At 37.6% G+C, this 19,255-nt stretch overlaps 1 protein-coding gene across 1 annotated transcript in view; it reads left to right on the top strand.

Moving 5' to 3' along the window:
• The window catches only part of CDK14 (cyclin dependent kinase 14), a 324,235-nt gene that overhangs the window by 139,339 nt on the left and 165,641 nt on the right, over positions 1-19,255 (top strand). The window contains exon 7 of the mRNA XM_082325474.1: positions 12,813-12,875. Coding sequence (XP_082181600.1) covers positions 12,813-12,875 — 63 coding nt within the window. The remainder of the gene's footprint in view (positions 1-12,812; positions 12,876-19,255) is intronic.

Here is a 19,255-nt window from a genome sequence, read left to right as displayed (position 1 = left end):
CTCCTTTTGTCAAAGAGCTCTCATTCAGTGCATAGTATGAATGTGCAGAGGCAAAAATTACTGTTGCCCATTTAAATCTACAAATTTTGGCTGGCTGACTATGCAATCTAGCTGTGTAATTGGTGCTACTGAGCTCTATATCTGTAATGTCTGTTTTGTTTGGTTTGTTTTTTTTTTTTAACACCTGTACATGATTTAGCTCAATAATATGAGTGATTTGTACTGAAATCAGTAGAAATATTCATGTGATTAAAATTACATGGTGGCATACATTTTTGAATGACTGAGGCCTAACAAACCTAAAAGGGGTTGAATTTGATTTACTTCGTAAAGTGACATCATGGAACTGATACACTATTGCCATTAATTACTCTTGGCTATTTCAAGCATAGTAGAAACTGTTTGAGTGAGATGTCGTGATTAAATTAGGGATGAACAGTTAGTGATCCAAGAGTTCTCAGAAAATGGAAACTTTGGGTCACTAGATTGGTGATGATTCCATTGGGAAATTAATGCTGATGAAATGTCTGAGGTTATCAGAGGTGTTTGGTTTCAGTGTTGACCTTGAAAGAGTAGAATGAAACTTAATTTCATGTAGCACCTTTCACTGCAAAATGCATTGCAGTAATAAGTTAAAAGCTGAAAGCAGAATAGCCTCTGAAAGGAAACATGGCAGTCATTAAATTCTCTGGGTACCTCAAATTAGAATTTTTTTTTAATATGGAAGTCTGTCAGATGAAAACATGACAGAGCTTTTTAACTTTAGCCTTGGTGGTCCCCAGAAGCAAGAAAAGTCAAGCTTTAAAAATTCTATTTGACAGTTGAAGATCAGGAGAAGTTCGTTCTCCGTATAAACATTCTGGTGGTGAATGTGAAGCTGTACGTTTCTGTGGAAGAAGAGAAGGGGGGCTTGCTCCTTTTGAATGAAAGAACTTGACTGAAAATAGTTAGGTATATACAGTACCTTGTTAGTAGGGCATAATTTCTTTGTATGCTTTGGTAACTCTTACATCAGCTATGATTATTGTTGGCCGTTCAAGCGTACCAAAAAGGGAGCTTAGAGCTAAATTTTATCACTGGATGACTGAGAGCTGTTGCTCGTTACCTGAGGACTTTTGAGGATGAGCTGCTTGGAATCACCTCTACAAAACCTGAAGGGCTGATAGTCTTTCATGTATGAATGGTAGAGAAAATGGTTTCCATACAGTTAACTGGGATGTTCTAAACAAGACCTGAAAACAAAATGTGAAATTTTGACACATATTCCATATGATATCTGAGACTGCAATGACTTCCAAAAGAAAAAGGTCAGTTCAGCTTTACAGTTCAATGGAGGAGTACGACTATTCACATAAGTTTTGTTCCCCTCCGCTACAGGCTCTGCTTAGGTGTTAGTTTATGCGACCTTGTGGGTATGCCAGCTGTAGTGCAAGTGTCACGGATATAGCCAACTTTGCTCAAGGAAATGATGAATTTTACAGGTGAGATCTCAGACATATTGAGAGATCTTTGAAGATGGGTTCACATCTGTTCGTTCTAAAATTATCATTAGCTGCTACCATTTGTTTCTTCACTTGTTTATTTAAAAGGAAGATGACTGTATTTAGAAACACTTAATTGCTGAAAGGCAATCCTAACCCATACATATTGCTGCAGGCTTAGTAGAATGATAATGAGGTTTTTAGTATTATGCATAATTATGTAAGTATATTATTATCGATAAATGAACCAGCAACTTGTCCTATTCCTGGCATATAAAAGTGAGCTTGTATAGCAATACTTTACATTACACTTTCAATATTTATGAACTAGATTTGAAACAAGAACAGATACATTTATAATAGGAAGTATGAGTAATGAGTAATATTATTTCTGCCTCAGCAGTGAAAAAGCTCCAGACTAATCTAATAGTGTAATTTAAACCCAAGCATTTTCAATTATCTTGCCTACTTTAATCTTTGTGTATGTTTTTCCTTCTTAAAAATTACTTTCCATTAAAGAAGAAAGTTTAATTCTCATTGCTTCATTACAGCAGCTAAAATAGGTTGTTATACAATGAGTTGGCTTAATAAAGTTCATTAGTTATATTTTCCTTCCATTTCTTGTTAGGAAAAAAATAGGTGAGAGTTTCTCATTTTAACGCTGATTGGAAATTGAGATATATATTGTTTATCAGAATTAAGAGTTACAGAGCTGAAGTTTCAAAACTTGGGCTTTGCCAAGAGGTAAAGACTGTGCCAGACGTGGGAATCATCAGGAAAGAAGAAATGAAAAACTGTATTTAAATTTCAATAAAAATACCCCTGCTAGGCTAAGAAGTTTACACAGGTCTAGCGGGAGGAGGAAAGATGTTACTCAGTTTGTCTCATCATCCTGACTTTGCAGGATCTCACAAAGTTTGTGTAGACTTCATATGGAGGGTGCATACTGATGAATAGATGTTTCAATAAAATTAATCAAGATTTACAATCCAGCAGATTGGGAGGCTGTGTGTATCTGAATGTCTATGCTTTGTACAATTTCCTAATATTTTTTATAACCTTACCAAATATTGGTTAAGTTTGCAGTGTGCTTTGCACCATTTAATAATTAGCATCTATTATTTATTCTTCTTTTTATTAAGTATTAATAAGTGTATTCAGTGTAAGTATAAAAAAACCCCAAAACACAACAAGATCAAAGCGTAAAAAACATCCAGAGTTGAGCTGACAGATGGAACACTGGAAATCCCATGAGATATTGTATCCACTGACAAATCTCGATTAGTTTTTTCCTAAATTACAGATAAAAATTTCAAATGTAGTCCATCAAAAACACATACATGTAGTAAGACACATATGCCAATGATAACACTCTACTCAATACAGGTAAGGCCACCACCTGAAATGGTAAATTTGTGCACACCAGGAAAACATGAGTCAGCTGGAGACCTGAGGGGGAAAAAAACAAGAATGAGCAAACATCTAGAATAAAGGCTTCTGAGGAAAAGTCAAAGTAAGTAGGGCTGTTTAGAGTTGGGGGATAAAAGGATGAGATGTTACAAACCTTTAAATATATCAGAGAGAAAGACAGTGACCTATTTCCATGTCAATGATAAGGAGGATAAAAAAGAAAATCTGAAATTGCAGTAAAGAAGAGAAAGATTAAACTATAGGAATGTCTCTGTAATGGTAACAATAGTAAAGCACTGAAGGAGCTACTATGTGGTGATGGTTTCTCTAATACTGGCAGTCTTTATGAACAGTTTAGACAAATAATCAGCAGAATGACATGTCATTGATAGTAGATATAGGTAAGTTTATTTTTTATTTTTGAGATCCTTTCTATGTGTATCTTTCTGCATCTTAATTTTTATCAGTTAAATATGAATATTTGCAGTCTTTCAGTGAAGTTAATACACTATTACTTTCCTGTATCAGGAATTGAAGAAAAAATATGTCAGTTTATTTTATTACTTTAAACAAAATAAAAAACCCAAATCCTTCTAGTTTCAGTATTTTGGGTTTTTTTTAGTAATTGATTATTTCTATGTTATAGATTTCTGGACAGCTCTACCATCAGTAATATTCTGGTGGCATCCCACACATTCCATATCTTTTCATTTCGGTAATAAACTGGCATTGTGCAAGTCCCTCTGAGGTGAAACTTGACAGTATCTCAACTTGCACTAGAGACTGTCCAATCTAATTAAACTTTTTTCTCTCGCTCTTTAATAATGTGGGTTGTAACTGCTGTTTAATTCCTCTTAAAATGAGAAGCTCTGATTTATTCAGTGCAGATTGAAAAAACAAACAAACAAAGAAACCACCAACCTAAAAACTGGCTGCTTGGAGAGTGATGGTTGCCATAATTCTAAATCTTAAAAATAGATTTTTCCTTCCTGAACTAGCAGTATGCAGCTTTGTACTAATTTAATCACATTGATAAAAAATACATCTATGAAATCTTTAAAAACAGAAACTTGGGGTGAGAAATTCTGGCAAAATAATAATAAAAATCCTGGAGTCAGAATGAAACGATTAGTAATTGCAGATATCTTTATAATATGTTTATAGCTTTATTATAAAAAATAATTAAGGAATGAGAGGAATCAAGAATCAAGCTTGAGTAATAAACAGAGTCAACACTTGAAAGTTAAAAAGGCGTATTCATTTTTTCTTGTTTTACGACTTTGAGTGAAGAGGATATAATCCGTGAAAGCATCATTTTTCTTTTGTGCTCCCTGCAGTCTGAACTGCAATTTTCCCTATAAAATTTTTATTAATCTTGTAATTGTGCATGGACAGTTAGGATTAGGAGGCATGGCAGAAAACAGTCACTCAGCCAGTGTGAAGAGAGGTCTACCATAGGATGCCAAAGCTTTTAGAGAAAGTGTTTGCGCTGCTTTTTTCCTGCCCTGAGGATGGCATTTTTTTGTAGCCCAGCACACCACCATAGCAAAGGCTCTTGTGCCAGCTCAGCTTGTGTAGATATGTCTATACCATCCGTGGCCAGTACTGTGCCAGTATTAGTGTGGATACTTGACGTAACATGGCTGTATGTGCATTGTCAGCCTCCCTGCCATGTATGTGTTCTGCTTACGTGGTCCTGAAGTAAGTACTTTCATCATGAGTTTAGGGGTATCTGCCATGCTCTAATGAGAAACTTTTTCTATCTTCAAAGATTTTTGGGTTTTTTTTGTTGTTGTTTTTTGGGTTTTTTTTGTATATGTGGATAGTGGATACAATGGTCAGTGCTGTAGAAACTTAATGACTTAGCAAATTAAAGAAAAAGTGCACGTGCACATCTGTGTGGGCACATGTATTACAACTTGCTCAGCTTGTAAAAGTTGTCCCAACTCTGTTGACTGTGGGGACTCTAAGTCCATCACAGTTTACACAAGTGGCTGTTCTGCTGCTAGGTTTTGATCATGCTAAACAGGAATTCCTACTGGTTTTTGAGATGTCATTCCTTTGTTAAAATAATCTCACTAAATTAAGTGTTTACTGTCTCTTTAACCTGATTTACTAAGAAAACAAGGCTGATACAATTATTAAGGTGGCCAGAGAATAAGGAAGAGGATAAACTGGCATCTTCAGAAAATTGATTTTTGTTGAAGATCTCTTGGCTCATTCAGCAATTCTTTCCGCAGCAGTGTGTGTCTCACTCATCAGAGTCACAGACCAGATTGTTCTCTGTGTAACGGACAGAGAATTTGTATCAATAAATAAATATATATTTTTCTAATGGCAACCAAAAATCAGACAACTGTGCATTCCCTTTTCTTTCTGGGATTTTCAGGTAGGTTTGTATATGAATTATGTACTCCCCCACCACCCAACCTCCTTTTCTATATAGTATTGTTCATGTGTTTTGAAGTATATTTATCTTTGTTGACAGTGTGAGAGGAATCCAAGGCACTAGAAACATCTGTTAGCAAAACTGTTTTCATTAAAGGTGTCTTGTGGGGTGGATTTTTTTGTTTCTCGAATCCCTAATATATATCTTTCCCCTGCTGCTCAGCCCAGCTGGTGCTGTTGCCTTCTGCTGTTTTTCTGGAAGTTGCTTAGGTATCACCCAGAGATAGCTTGTAGGGTATTTTTTGTTAGCATGGCTAGCACTGTGTCATCTCATAGGGGGAAAAGATTGAATTATAGAAAGCCATAGAAATATTTGAAAATGAAAGTGTATGACACTTTTGAAAATACCAGCAACATGAAATTAGTTTAAACCATGGTGCAGTAGTCTGCAGAGTGCTTAGGTTGGAGGATACATGCCATTTAAATAGAATTAGCTTTTCTTTGTTCTCCTGTCACTTCAAATATTCCTGCTGCCTGTGCTTTTATTGGTAAATTATATTATCGGTTTAAGAATTTGTTGGTGACAAAAGGGAAAGTATTTTAGTCAGTAAAACTGCTAGGGCATAAATAATGTGTGCTCTCCTTTGAACAGAGAAGAATGGCTTGCAACAGCCTCGCCGCCTCAGTGGAGCAGCACAATCTGTCTGCTGCATGATGGCATTGCCGGCAGCCAAATACTCCCGTTTTTGTTTTAATGGAAGGGTTCTTTCACATTGCTGGTTTTACATGATGGGAATGCGGTTGGAAATGCTTCCTGTTCCATTCACAAGCCCCGGGCTCTCTGTGCATTTCAGCTTCAAAAATGACAGCTGAAACCAATTAGGCAGAATTATGGGACAGCTCAGTCACATGGAGATTTATCATGACTGAGGAAGAGGAGGGAAAGAGAATGTATTGCATAGGAAGTAGGAGCGACTAATTTAATTAGAAGAGAATGACAATCACGTTATTATTATGGAAAAGGGCTGGCGAAGTAGAGCTCATTTCATGTCACCGGCCGTGCCTTTGAAAGGAGACATCCTGCCCTTTGTCTGAACACGTTTGTTTTTGGCAGCAGAGTCTCTGATTTCTGAGCAAGATAGTTGAGCAAAATAGTTGATGTTAGAGCAAAGCACTGAGCGCATCTGAGGACATTCGTAGGTTGTGGTTTACTCATCTATTCATAATTGGAATTCCTTCTTCAAGGGGCGAAGGGAGGAGTCTGAACCATCAACATTTGTCTCTCTTTTTTTTTTTCTGTTTGCATACTCTCTCTCTTCCAGAAGTAGGATGCAATGTATATAAACCTTGCTTCAGCTGTATAAATATCAGCATGGATTCTTTTCCCTTTAGCAGATGCTTATACACAGTATGCTCACAAACGTAAACACGCATGTGTCTACTAACATAAACCAGAGTCTTGCTGAATAGAAATGACCTTCATACACTTATACACTGCCTCAAGTTTAAAGCAATACCCCAATTCATTTCTTTATGTGAGCCTGGAGACAATATTTCATAAGGTAAATGAAACCTTTTGTGGTATTGTCATGGTCGTTAATGGTGTGGGGGAGAAGTGAGTGAAAAACATTACAGAGAGAGTCTGAGCAAGCGTGCATTTTCCTTTTTTTTTTTTTATTTTTTTTTTTTTTTTTTGTTCCTTGACCCAAGCTTGATTTTGCTTAATCTTTGTACAACTTTGTTGATTTTTAATTAGACTCTGAGCAGTTATGTTGGATAAGTAACTTAATCTCTCCCTCATTTTCGTGTACCTGTAGGAGTTGTGATACTTGTCTCCATCATAGAGAGGACAATATTTGAAATTCTTTGAAGTTTGGGTCAAAAGTGGGCATTGGCTGATGTGCTTGTACATACAGTTTGGAAAGAGGAGAATGGCTGAACTAGCATAGCTGAGCATGAGTTTTCTATTCCCGGTCCGAGGAGGCATTGTGTGGTTTCTGGTCTAACCAGAACTCGTGCCATCTATGCCAGGAAGGGTCAGGAGTTTCCTAGTGAAGGTCTAGTTACTTGAGATGTGCACTGAGGAAAGGGTTTGTGTTTTAACTCGCTGAGAGAAGGTAGCACAAAGGCTTGACAGAGCCTTCTCAAGGACATGTAGCTGTGTGTGCCAGAACCTTGAAGTCAAGTCACAGCCCTGGACCAGTGATCTTCTGGCACAATTTAGTAAAATACAATTATTTAAAGAAATAAAATGCCAAAGTCTGCCCCAGGTTGCCTATATTTATTTTTAATTTCCTCCAAAATGGCCAAGATATCTTAAATCTGTAGCTGGACGACCCTTATTGTAAATATTCAAGCCTTACAGCATGGGCTTGGAATTGGAGAATGGGTAGCCCTTGTGCTGTGGGTGGCATTGAGTCCTTATTTTGAAAATTACCCTGAATTTGGTCAAGTGATAGGCTTTAGAAAAGTTGTTATTTGTACTTAAGAACTATGTCTTTGAAGATTCCTGCTCTCCTCTCAAAGACTTGGCTTTAGTCTTTTACTTCATGTATTGTAGACTGCATCCTGGGAGGAACTGAAATTGTTTCTGGGCGAGGCAGTAGTGGGAGGAGAGATCAAATTGTTCACTTAAAGCATAACAGATTTTGCGCAAAACATTGTGTTAGTGAGGTGGCAAAGTCAAGTTCTTCAAATTAGAGGACACCAAGAAAAAGATGGCCTGTGCCATCTCCTTTTGCCATCCTTGTTGAGCAGCTTTGCAGAGGACTGTGTGGTGAAGGCATGTGGTGGTTGTTGAACTTTTCTCATTTTTTGTGGGTGTTGGAACTAGGGCGTCTTCTGGGGTTCCTGCCTCATTCAAAGTATCATTTCAAGATAAGGCAGGTAATACTGCTGTAGAGAACTGGGTTCCATCCCTGCTATACTGGGAATTGTCATCACCATCACAAATTGCTGTCATCGCAATTCAGATATGACCGACTTCTGCTATTCAGCTTGAGATTCTCAGTCTCCCTTGCAAAAGCATTATACACTCACAGCTGTAACTGAAGTCAGTCAAAACACAGAAGGCGAAATAGTGCCAAATACTCCGAAACGTCAAAACCAAAGTGCTTTAAATGGAGTTGCCCAAATCTGTGATACTTAAGACATTTTTCCTCTTTGCTTCAGTTGCCTACCTGATAAAAGGGAGTAATGCCACATCTTCCCTGGATTGCTATGAAATTATTGTATGTCTGTGAAGTGTGTGAATAGTGTAGCAATAAGCAGGGCAGGAAAGCCTGTGAGATTAATATTTCTGCCTTCAAAGTAGTAAATAAACCAGAGACTGCAAGCTGTGTGAGAATGGAACACCCCCCCCCCCCCCCCGACCATAAAACCAGCACAGCTGTTCTGTAATCAAGTACCTCCTATTCTGTTCAGAGAGTATGTCTAATCCTGTGAGGGGAAAAATGTATGTGATCACATTATGCATTTAAAAAGTTACCATAATGTACATTTATTGGGCAAACAAATAAAAGGTTGGATACACCTAATTAATTCTGGACTTTCCTAGCTTTTGAGTGCTTCACTATGGAAACTTGATTTATCTCTATTTATTGGTTTTGTGTAGCTGTTATGAACAGATGAGTGCTAATAGATTATTTGTACACATAGGTGTGGGTAAACTGGTGGAGTGTTAAGAGGAGGAATTAATGGGAGTTTGAACTTAAGCTGAAATATCATATGTTCTGTCAGCATGGGATTACTTGTGGTGATTTATGTGTGTTGGGGATTAACAGTATGGCTGATAGAGTTGTTAAAAGCTAGCTCGAAGCAGAATTGTTCTAGCCAGGTTTACCTGGGATCAGGATGTGTGTGACGGATATTTGCAGTTACTTGGAAGTCTCTGTACTGCATTCCCAGTGTATCTTACTTCCCTGTGAGGTGTCCTCACCCTCTGAGACACCGGAGAAAGGACTGTAAAAGGTGTGTTGGTTGGTTTGTTTCTTGTCTTCCTACCTTGTTTCAGCATAGTTTTATGTTATTGCCAGTATGTAAGTGTATCTTGAATTTTCCTTTAGGGTATATATTTTATTAGATCAAGGTGGTAACCACAGCAAAGACCCTAATGTTAGAATATGGCATGCTGTTATCTGCAGCCACTGTTGCACTTGGGAAAGCATGTTGCTTTCTACCTCTAAATATAGTGTGAAGAAAAAGACTCAGTTCATCTATATGGTACCAATTTCATGCAATACTGTTAGAAAACTGCTTTCATCTAGTTTGCTTTTTGTTTTCTTTTTAATGCTTTCCTGAAACTTGCATTCATATTGTCTTCTTCAATGTCAGTTGAGCACAAAAGCACTGGAGCAGACATGTGCCCGCCAAAAGGGAAAACAGGTTTAGAAATAGCTGTCCCTGCAGTGCTGTCAGCGTTCCTGGCTATACTAATATTTAATTCAATGTGCATTGAGTCCCTACCTTGGGAAAAGAAGAGTGCTGATGCTGCCTTTGCTTTACCGCTACCTCCTTTTTTTTTTTTTTTTTTAAGTGAGGAACAATACACTGGAACTTTATAAGTTGCTTTCCCAGTTGGTACCATAGTGTTTAGTGGCTTTATGAGAAGGACTCTAACTTAGTTTTATGAGGGCAAATTCTTGAAAGATTTGAACAGAAAAGACTTTCCATTTCTGTTTACTGTCTGAATGAAGATTTGGTAGAGGTTTCTCTGCACGTGTGTGTGGGAAAAAAATAGATGCCAAAAGACTGCTGCACAATTGACTCTGAAGGGTTTCCAGGATTCTGTAGAAATTGCTGGTTACGTTGAATTTTAGGTAGATGTGAGCAATTAGTTTTTGAAGGAAAGAACTACTGATGCAGAAGGTTATACCAGGTGACCAGTCATCCTGGTCCTAGGGGTGGGAAGAAGAGGCGAATAATGCATAACACAAGCAGGATCATCGTTGATGTTCACGTATGGAGGAAATGCATCCAAATAATAACTGAAATATAAGTGGAAGAAAATGGGGTTATCCTCACAATTCATTGCAAGTATATTTGAAATAAAAAGATGACTTACTGCTGTTCCTAGTGATGTCACTCTGAAGAGGATGTTCTTAGCTTTTGGTGGATAGAAAGGTGCAGCTAGTGGGCAGCTGGGGTGCTGGGGCTTCAGGGATGGGACCTTCAGAAGTAGCATTGGGTTTATCTTCCTCTGGTCTGGTTTCTGTTGACAGACTAGTTGCAAATCATAGAAATCAGTAGAAGGTGAAGGAGGGAGTAAGTTTCCCACCTACCAGGTTATCTGTCACCCACAAAGGCTGGAAGACTGAACTGCAGAGAAATAATAATCCTCCTTCTTCAGCCAGCCGATGTGAGGGAGTGTGCTGTGCTCGGGGGCCGTGATGTGTGCGTCTGAGGCACCATGGTAGGGATGGGACAGCACTGCACCGTTCACCCTGCCGGGCGTTCTAAAGCAAAATTTCAGGCTTTTCTTTAAACTTCTCCCAAGCACTGCAGATGCTATCACTATACAAAGATTTGTATTTAAGTTAAAGAGAACATGTTATTCCACCAGGCTGGCATTTCTCTTCAATATCAGATAACCCATTAAAATGGGGGGAATCCTCCCAAACTTCTTATTTGACACCAGCCATCACCTGTAGTAGTGGTATTTCAGTTGATATTTTGCCAGAGGCAGACTCTTGTGCTGGGCTTTGTACTCAAAAACTGTTGGTTTTTCCAAACAAATGACAAGGCTAGCAGATGACTTTGTTCAAGTACGTTTCTTTGGTGTTGATACAGTAAAACAAGACAAAACTGGGTAATACGGTGATGCATACTGAAGGATGACTGGTCCATTTTTGGCATGGCTTATTGATACATTCCCAGAAAACTAACTGGGAGAACAGAAGAGGAATACGTACCTGAAATGGCTAAAGATTTTTCAGAAATTAGGAATAAGTCTTTAAGCTAAACATAGACTTTATGCAAAATGCACTGACAGTAACTATTCACTGGTAGAGGTGTATTTTTTCATTTTCTTTGTAAATGCATTCACTGATGTGTTAACCATTAATCAAAGTATTGCTTGCTGTAGCTTGCGTTTTGGAAGAAGCTCTGTTGTGTTGTATTTAGTGTGCTTTGCCTGTTTGAGCGTGCCCTCTGTCCTTGTGATACTCACACTGTTTTGGGACTTGAGCGATTTCCTGCAGTCAGGGCACTTGCTCTCTTGAAGCCAGGTAAGAATTTCTGAAAAAGAGGTGTGCTAGTGCACAACCTAATCACCCGGCGCATCTTATGTCATTGCAACGTTAATTCTACATGCACAGTGTGTTTTTGTAGTTTATGAATTCAGAAGAGAAGATTATACAGAACAGTTTTGGCTAGCACAAATTTTGTGTCTTAGAAGATGTGAATTTTCCTGCGTATCCATATAACTCTGCAAAAGAGCACTAGAGAATGGCTCCTGGACTCAGAAGTGCTGCACAGAGAAACCATTTTGCTATGTCGAAGGCAGCTTTTGTCCAAAACTCTCACCTTGAAAACTGCCTCTATTTAGTTGGGCTGTATGTGAAGCAGGTATTGCCAAGTAGCTTTTCAAGGAATGCTGGATGATTTTTGCCAAATGTGTTCAGAAACCAGATGTGGAAGGCAGAGTCAGTCTCCGAGTTCTTGGTGGTTAATCTAGTGCATATTTTTGCTTTGTTTATTCTGAATATAATTCCAGAAGCTGAGTTGTGCAAGCAAATCAGAGAAGGAACATGGCACTTCACTGAAAGCGTGCTGCTGAGTGGTAGGAAAGTGAAGAAATGCAAGAGAGAGATTCAGAGAAAATAGTGTTTCCATAGTAAAAGCAATAAATACTTATTAATTAAAAATAACATTAGTCTATACATTGCAAGCCTGCTTATTTTCTGAAGAGATTTTATGGTATATTTGCAGGGAATATACGCAACTATGAAGTGAAAACTTGAAGTTTTGAGTCTTCAGTGAATCTGTTTTCTAAAGTAGATGTAATTAATAGCTGCCCATGTGCATAATATGTGCTTCTTTTTTGAGCTGGAAAGTATCATTCAGTACTCTGATAGGCAATGCCTTTTAGGTTTATTTTCTAAACCATTAAGCCATCTTAAACTCGGATCACCATAAAATTATATTTAAAAGGCAATGTTTTAATGTGAATAATGAGGGTAGCATTTGAGGTTCTCCCTTTAGGTTCTTCCTCTTCCCTCCAGATATTATCTTTATGGTGTTGATGGGGATACTGTCTTTACAAGGTATAAAATGATAGTAAAATTCAAATAATTAATTTACCATATACAGGAAGTTAGGAAAAAAAAATTAATTTGCATTTGATGAATATTCCTATCAGTCAAGTTACCAAGGTTGTTAAATAAAATGGAGTGTAAAGGTACAAGTGTGTGTGTGCACGTGTGGCTGAAAAATCTCCTTATTTTCCATTTGTTCTGTCCACTCCTAAGTAGAAGGATATTTATTGCTGCAGTCATACAGATATTAATACACTTTTTCCATCTGACTTTCTTTTAGCACACTGATTTATGTCAGTACATGGACAAACACCCTGGAGGGCTTCATCCAGAAAATGTGAAGGTAAGAGTCAAAAAGAGCACACATTCCAGGCAAATGCAGTAACAGTAACTTTGTGTAAAATGTCATGTCAGTTGTTTGATAGAAACTGATTATTAGCTAAAGGGAAAATGATTGGCATATGAACTACATTTTAAAATATTTTTTCTTTAAAAATAATTAAAAATGCAAATATTTGAACATTCCCACAAAAGAACTTTTGAAGTCTGTAGGATTGATTCAGAGACAGAATATATGGGCAAATACTGTTACAGTGTTGGTAACCCCTCCCCTCCATTCAAACATTTGCTCTTAAGACAAGACAATACTGCCCTAAAAACCCCTGAGTAAACTTGCTTTAGGCTGTCAGTGCTAGATCTTCGGTGAGGTAAGTCATTGTAGGTTCACCGAGTTTGAGGGAACTGTAATGAATTATATTAGCTGAATGTACTGCTTTTTATATGAGCTTATAAAATCTTCCCTAATCTTTTTGCTCACTTATTTTGATGAAGCATTTTCATAGCTGATCTCACTTCTTAAAAATTTTTTCCTTCTAAGGTAGATACTGAGAATCATCACACAGGAAGGAGGGAGTTTATTAGCCGGATTTAATGGAAAGATAGATTGGTAGAGACTTGATCCAGTTACTTTCTGGGAAGTCAGCCAAATGATTTTAGAATCAAATGGAAGCCAATCAGACATGCAGAATGTGTGGTGTGTATATAGATCACCCAGATGATATTTGTTACACTTGTCTTGCACTTTGACATCAGTCCCATTGTTGTTCTACTTTGGAAGTGTTTAAATCTTCACTTGTCATACTGAGAGCTTTATTCCAGTATTTAGTTTCTTGAAATTGAGAAGTTCATGGGAAAAATAAATCTCTCTTTCCTGGAAAACTCAGAAGGCCTGTTTGGTTTAAGAAAAGAAAATATTTAAAAAAGAGGAAAGAATTTTTTTTCCTTTTTGAAACAGCTGATCATTGTTGTACATCAACTAGTTTTATAATGTAGATTGATTAATTTTCTGTGTTCTTTCACTGAGGAGTGGCATCTACAACATATGAAGTTAGATGAAAACAGCTACCATCTAAAAAAAAAAAAAAAAAGAAAAATTCTTCCTTACTGCATATATTTGGCCAAACTAAAAAAAATAATTCTATCTGAAAATACATGATGTGTATGGTGCAAGATAGCATCCTTGTAACGTACAACTGTCACTCAGACATTTTGCTAGTGTGGCCAGGGAAAGCCCATGGGTCCTCTCCCAGTGCCAGCTTCACAGTGCCTATGTGAGTGCGGCCCTTTGAAACGGCTGACGGGGGGGTGAGATGGGACCTGCTTTTCGACCACTAAAACTTTTGAGCTTTCTTCACTGCTCAGTTTCCTAAGCCGAGTTCCACGTGCTGAATGCGCTAGTTAAAACAATGGGTTTGTGTTTCATTTCCCTGTGTGGATACTTTTACATTCTGCTTTCTGAGGTTTGGGATAAGCTAAGACTGGCTTTGAAAGTTATTCGTGCTGCTTCAGATTTGTAAGACTACTCCAAGGCTGCAGTGCTGTATAGCTCAAGATATGCAGCAATCATTGTAGCTGTAATTCTTCCCTGCTGAGAAGACATAATTCACATAACTGTACTTTTTCTTGATCGTATCAGGGCCCAGTGAGCTTGTCTTTGAGGAGGGTAGACATGTGGATAATTGGGCTTGCTAATGAATCATTTCTCTAAATCCTGAGATACCCATCTTTTAAAACAGGAGCTGTGGAGGGAACTGCAGCAGCAGCATTTCCCTTTCAAATTTTGCTGCATGTACTCCTGTGGCTATCTTTACCATCTAACAACAGTGTTCAGCAATGCTTCCGAAGCTTATAGGCACATTAGAAATATTTCTTTGAGTAGCCAAGTGTAGAGTCCTGATGTACTGCTAGTTCAAGCTTTTTAAAGTCCAGATGGATTATTAATAAAAAGCAAACTGGAAAAAAAAGAGAAAAAACATTGGGAAGTTCGAGCAGATGAAACTACCCGTCTACCATGAGCAATCCCATTGGACAATTAAAATTCTTCTTTTTCTGTTAAATCATATTCATGAAAATTGATTATATGTCTTTAGTAGACTCTCTTGTCAGGCCAGCAGCAAAGGCTACCCTTAATTCATAGCAGTAATTATTACAACCTAGCATGATTTGAGCTCCTACCCTTTTAAAACTCAATCAGCCTGTCTGGGGTTTTCAGTGAAATACCTGCTCTCAAGCTATGAGTGAAAAATACTTGCTTAGCCCAACAGAGTGATTTCTTCAGCTGGGAGGACAGGAACTGCAGAGAGAAGGGAACCCAGTCATATATGCTAACAACTCCCAGACCTTCACCAGCATGCAAAACTAAAACCTTGCGTTCCTCTCTTCTTGCAGAGGAGATAAGGTGGTTACTACATAATATCTTAATGCTTTGTTGCACTGTACTCTGTTTGTCGACTTATGTAATTGTGGTTCTGAGACTTTGCCACCTATTTTTGTGTTAGCTTCTGGACAGAGTTGTCTATCTGGAGCTACAGATGATTTTTAAGGGTTGAGCTGAGCCATGTTAATTATCCTTCTCTCCCTGTCAGCCCCTTCTTGCTAGAGGTCCTTCAGGAATTCCACTTTTAGTCATACTTTTAGACAGTGTTTGTTCAGAATCACTGGTTATGTGATCCCTAAATCCATTTTTAAAAACTTCCAGTTGAGCAATTATATTCCAGTAGCAATGAATTAGTCTCGGCTCTCTGGGGCTAACCTGTGGGATTAAGCCAATGATGCTCTCCCAGTATGACAAAAGGCCCCCTGCCTTTTAATTTTGTTCTTGAGGAAAGTATTGCCTGCTGATGGATCTTCCTTTCTGGCTTGTTGCCAGTTATTATAAATACAAAACCACATAATCACACATCTTTCTTTTTCCAAAGAATATTATACAGTAGTTCCTGTAAAACAGTACTTTATAGGAATGAAGAAGCAAAGCCATTATTTACTTATGCTTTGGTTTCTATAGGACATCTTCAACCTAATTATGTTCCTGAATTTTCTCCATATTTACAAGCTAAAGACAATGCTTGTTCCCTCAGGCTTACTTTTAGATGATGAATTGTAAATAGAGTAAAATCCAAATTACTTTGATGGACACACATATTGCTGTCCCCTTGGGTGTTGTATTTGACATTGCCTTTCTTTGTGGTTTCAAATAGGCTATTTGCTGTCACTTAAATATTTTAAATAAAGAGTAAGCAGAATATTATAAGTATGTGGAATTATAAAGAAAAATGTCTCAATTGGCAGTTGTTGGAGTCTTGGGACATTATGTTTAAGCACACAAAAAATATTGCTTCCTAAAGTATTAGGTTTAGCATTTTTAGTGGTATGTATGTAATCACACATAATGATTTCAGAATTTTGTGTGGAGGCCCAAGTCTTACAAATAACATCAGATTTTAAACTCTTCAAAGAATTTGTGTGTGAGGCTGAGATGCTATTATCTAAAGTTGTTTTTAAAATACCTATCCATAGAATGTTAAACCAAGTATCCCAGTGACATAAATGTGGTTAGGTACCTACGACATCTTTATCAGCTAGAAGGGAAATTGGCAGAAAGCAGTTATTTCAATGCATAGATTCTCTAAACTCTGTTAGCTCTGAATACACAATTGTATACATCTTTCGTAATTAACAAGCCTGCATATCTGCCATTTATTTATAACTATATATTAATATATTGTGTACAGTATTATAGTCAGAGATGAGGAGAGAAAAGGTAATAGGTTAGTAAGTCCCTGTTGAGTAGGCACAGCCTCATCTTCTGTCCTCTAGTTTTGAAGACGTCTTTCTCAGTTTTTCCAAAACCGAAGGCAAGCAATAAATCTTAAGTACATGGCCCCACATATAATTATGTTTCTGTTGGAAGCTACTGCTACAGCCTTGTACATGGTTGGAGCTAAGAGTTGATTTATAGGTGTATACCGTGCGGTGCTTGCCAAACCCCAAAATGTGGCTGTGGCAAATTGAGGTACAAGACTTGCTCCTGACTCTCCCTATGCTCTTCCTCCTGGCCTGGACTACTGAAGTCTGTAGTCCTGGCTTTCTTTCCTACAGCTGTGGCTGCCTTTAGAGATAGTTCATACTTCTTGGACTCTGAGTTGAAACATCTGGATTACTTCGTACAGCAGGAACTCTAATGGTCACAGCAGCTAACTAACCCTGCCAGTGATTTTTTTTTTATGATCATCTTCATTCTGATTTGTGCTTCTTTCTATCTGGTACAGTGCCATCTCCACCAGCTTTTTGACTTATATGCTTGGTTCTCCTGAGCCTTTGTTTGCAGCTGTCCTTAAATGGTTCTTGTTTTGTAAATTCATAATTTAATTTTTAAGTATCTTTTTTTGTACATTTCAGCATGTCCTGTGAAAATGTAACTGTTCTTAACTTCTTTTAACCTTTGAAATATCATCTTTATTTCAACTGCATCTTTTACTCCCTATTATTACATTCCCAGTAATGCAAGTAAATTCATCTTTATGTTTTGATGCATTTATTTTATAGTTGAGTCCGTTTTCTGTAACTCCTATTACTGGTGGAACAAGTGGAGCTCAGGCTTACATCTGTGATGCCTACATTGCTTGTTTGCATTCCTGCCTTAAAAATAAATCTATTAATGAAAGCTGATTTGCTTTTTAATTAGTGATGCTGCATTGAAATAGCTGTAGTCTTTTGGGAAAACCATCCTCAGTTTTTTCTCTCTGCCTTTTTTCCTCTACTTGCAGTGTTAGAGGTAATATCGATTTGTGTGAGCATTTGACTTCAAAAAAACTATCTTTGACAAAATAAAAAGACACTTGCCTCTGACCCACTATTCCTCAATCTGTGCAACACCATCCTGAGTGACAATGGGGTTGTCAACCAGACAGAAACTGTCTCTGTCTCTTAATCACTCTCAAAATCTTTTACTTCAGGCAACTTGGAAGGCTCTTATCGTCTACCGTGACCAGAGGGAGAAGAAATTTCCAGTTTGTTCTTATTCAGTCTAATATTGCTGCTCTGATTTGTTCTTCTCCCTGGGCACCTTTTCTCTTCCCAGGGCCAAAAAGTGATAAGAAGAAATAGTCAGACCCTCTTGTTGAACTTTGTATGGAGGGAACAGGAATATTCACCTTCTCCCAGGAGCCTTCAAGACTTCAGCTCTTACCCATCTCAATTCTGAGCCTTCCTTGCTCCTAGCAAGCAGGGCACGACAGTCTTCTATGCATCATTAATGGATATTTTTGAAGCAAAACCTCAACCAACTAAACCCTACCCCCACCACAACCTTTAAAAATGTGTTTTATCGCTGTAATACTGAGTCAGAAAAAATAGTTGACTATTGAGGTCACATGTAAGGTATGTGGCAAAATGTGGAGTGGAATTTGGGTATTAAGTTTCATAGGACAGCCCAATAATCTCTGTAAAAAATATGCTTAAGTTTCAGCAAAAAGCTATAACTAGTTTCAGTCTTAAAACTTCTACAAAAGAAATTTAAAAGAAATGTAATTAATAGGCATTATTGAAACATAATAAGATGCTGTGACATTTTTCTGTGCTAAATGCTCAAGAAGAGATCAGTCAACTTTATAGCACTCTAAGTTAAAAAAAAAATTAACAAAAATCCCAAACCAAATATGATAAAAATATTGGGTTTATTAAACCAAGGTTTTAATACTGGCCTCCTAAACAAGATGAAGTGCATGTTGAATTGAAAATGTTGAAATGTAGTGAATGTTATCTGATGTTATCAGAAATCTCTGGCACTTAATCACTTGCGGTATTAATTTATTCCTCTCCACACTGCAGTACTGTGAACATTGTCCTTAACTAATGGTTGCAGTTTTTAAAGTTGAATCTGTTTTTGTCAGATGAATCATTTTGGCATTTAATGACTAATGTGAAAATTAATAATCTGAGTCAAAGACATAGGGTAGTTGTCATCTGGTGTCTTTCGTAAACATAAATATTTATCATTGAACTGATTACAGCTTTAAAATAATCTGAAGCACAAAGGGTAGGGAAGCATTCAGAACACAGAAGGATTAAGCAACTCCTGTATCCCATCCACGTGAGGCTTACTGCATTTGAAGTGCAGCTGCTTGAACTTTGCTAGTAGCAGAGCATTGCATACTGGCTCTTGCTAAGCATTAGCTCCATTCATTATTAGTAAGATATGAAAACATATGCTTGTTAGTAAAGCATAGTATCTGAAAAATATGTTAAAAATGCTTTGGTTTTTAGGTTACAGTTCTATTATCGATGTAGGTGTGCTTCTGTTTTCTTTCCATCATGTGATTGTATAAACATCTGTGGCATGGACAAGAGGTTTGTGGTCCCCTTTTTTGTGGGAGACGTGCGTTG

The sequence above is a fragment of the Platalea leucorodia genome (assembly GCF_965183815.1).
Source record: "Platalea leucorodia genome assembly, chromosome: 1".
In the NCBI taxonomy this organism is placed as follows: domain Eukaryota; kingdom Metazoa; phylum Chordata; class Aves; order Pelecaniformes; family Threskiornithidae; genus Platalea; species Platalea leucorodia.
Note: the sequence above shows the minus strand (reverse complement) of the source record. Positions and strands in the feature narration are given on the sequence as shown.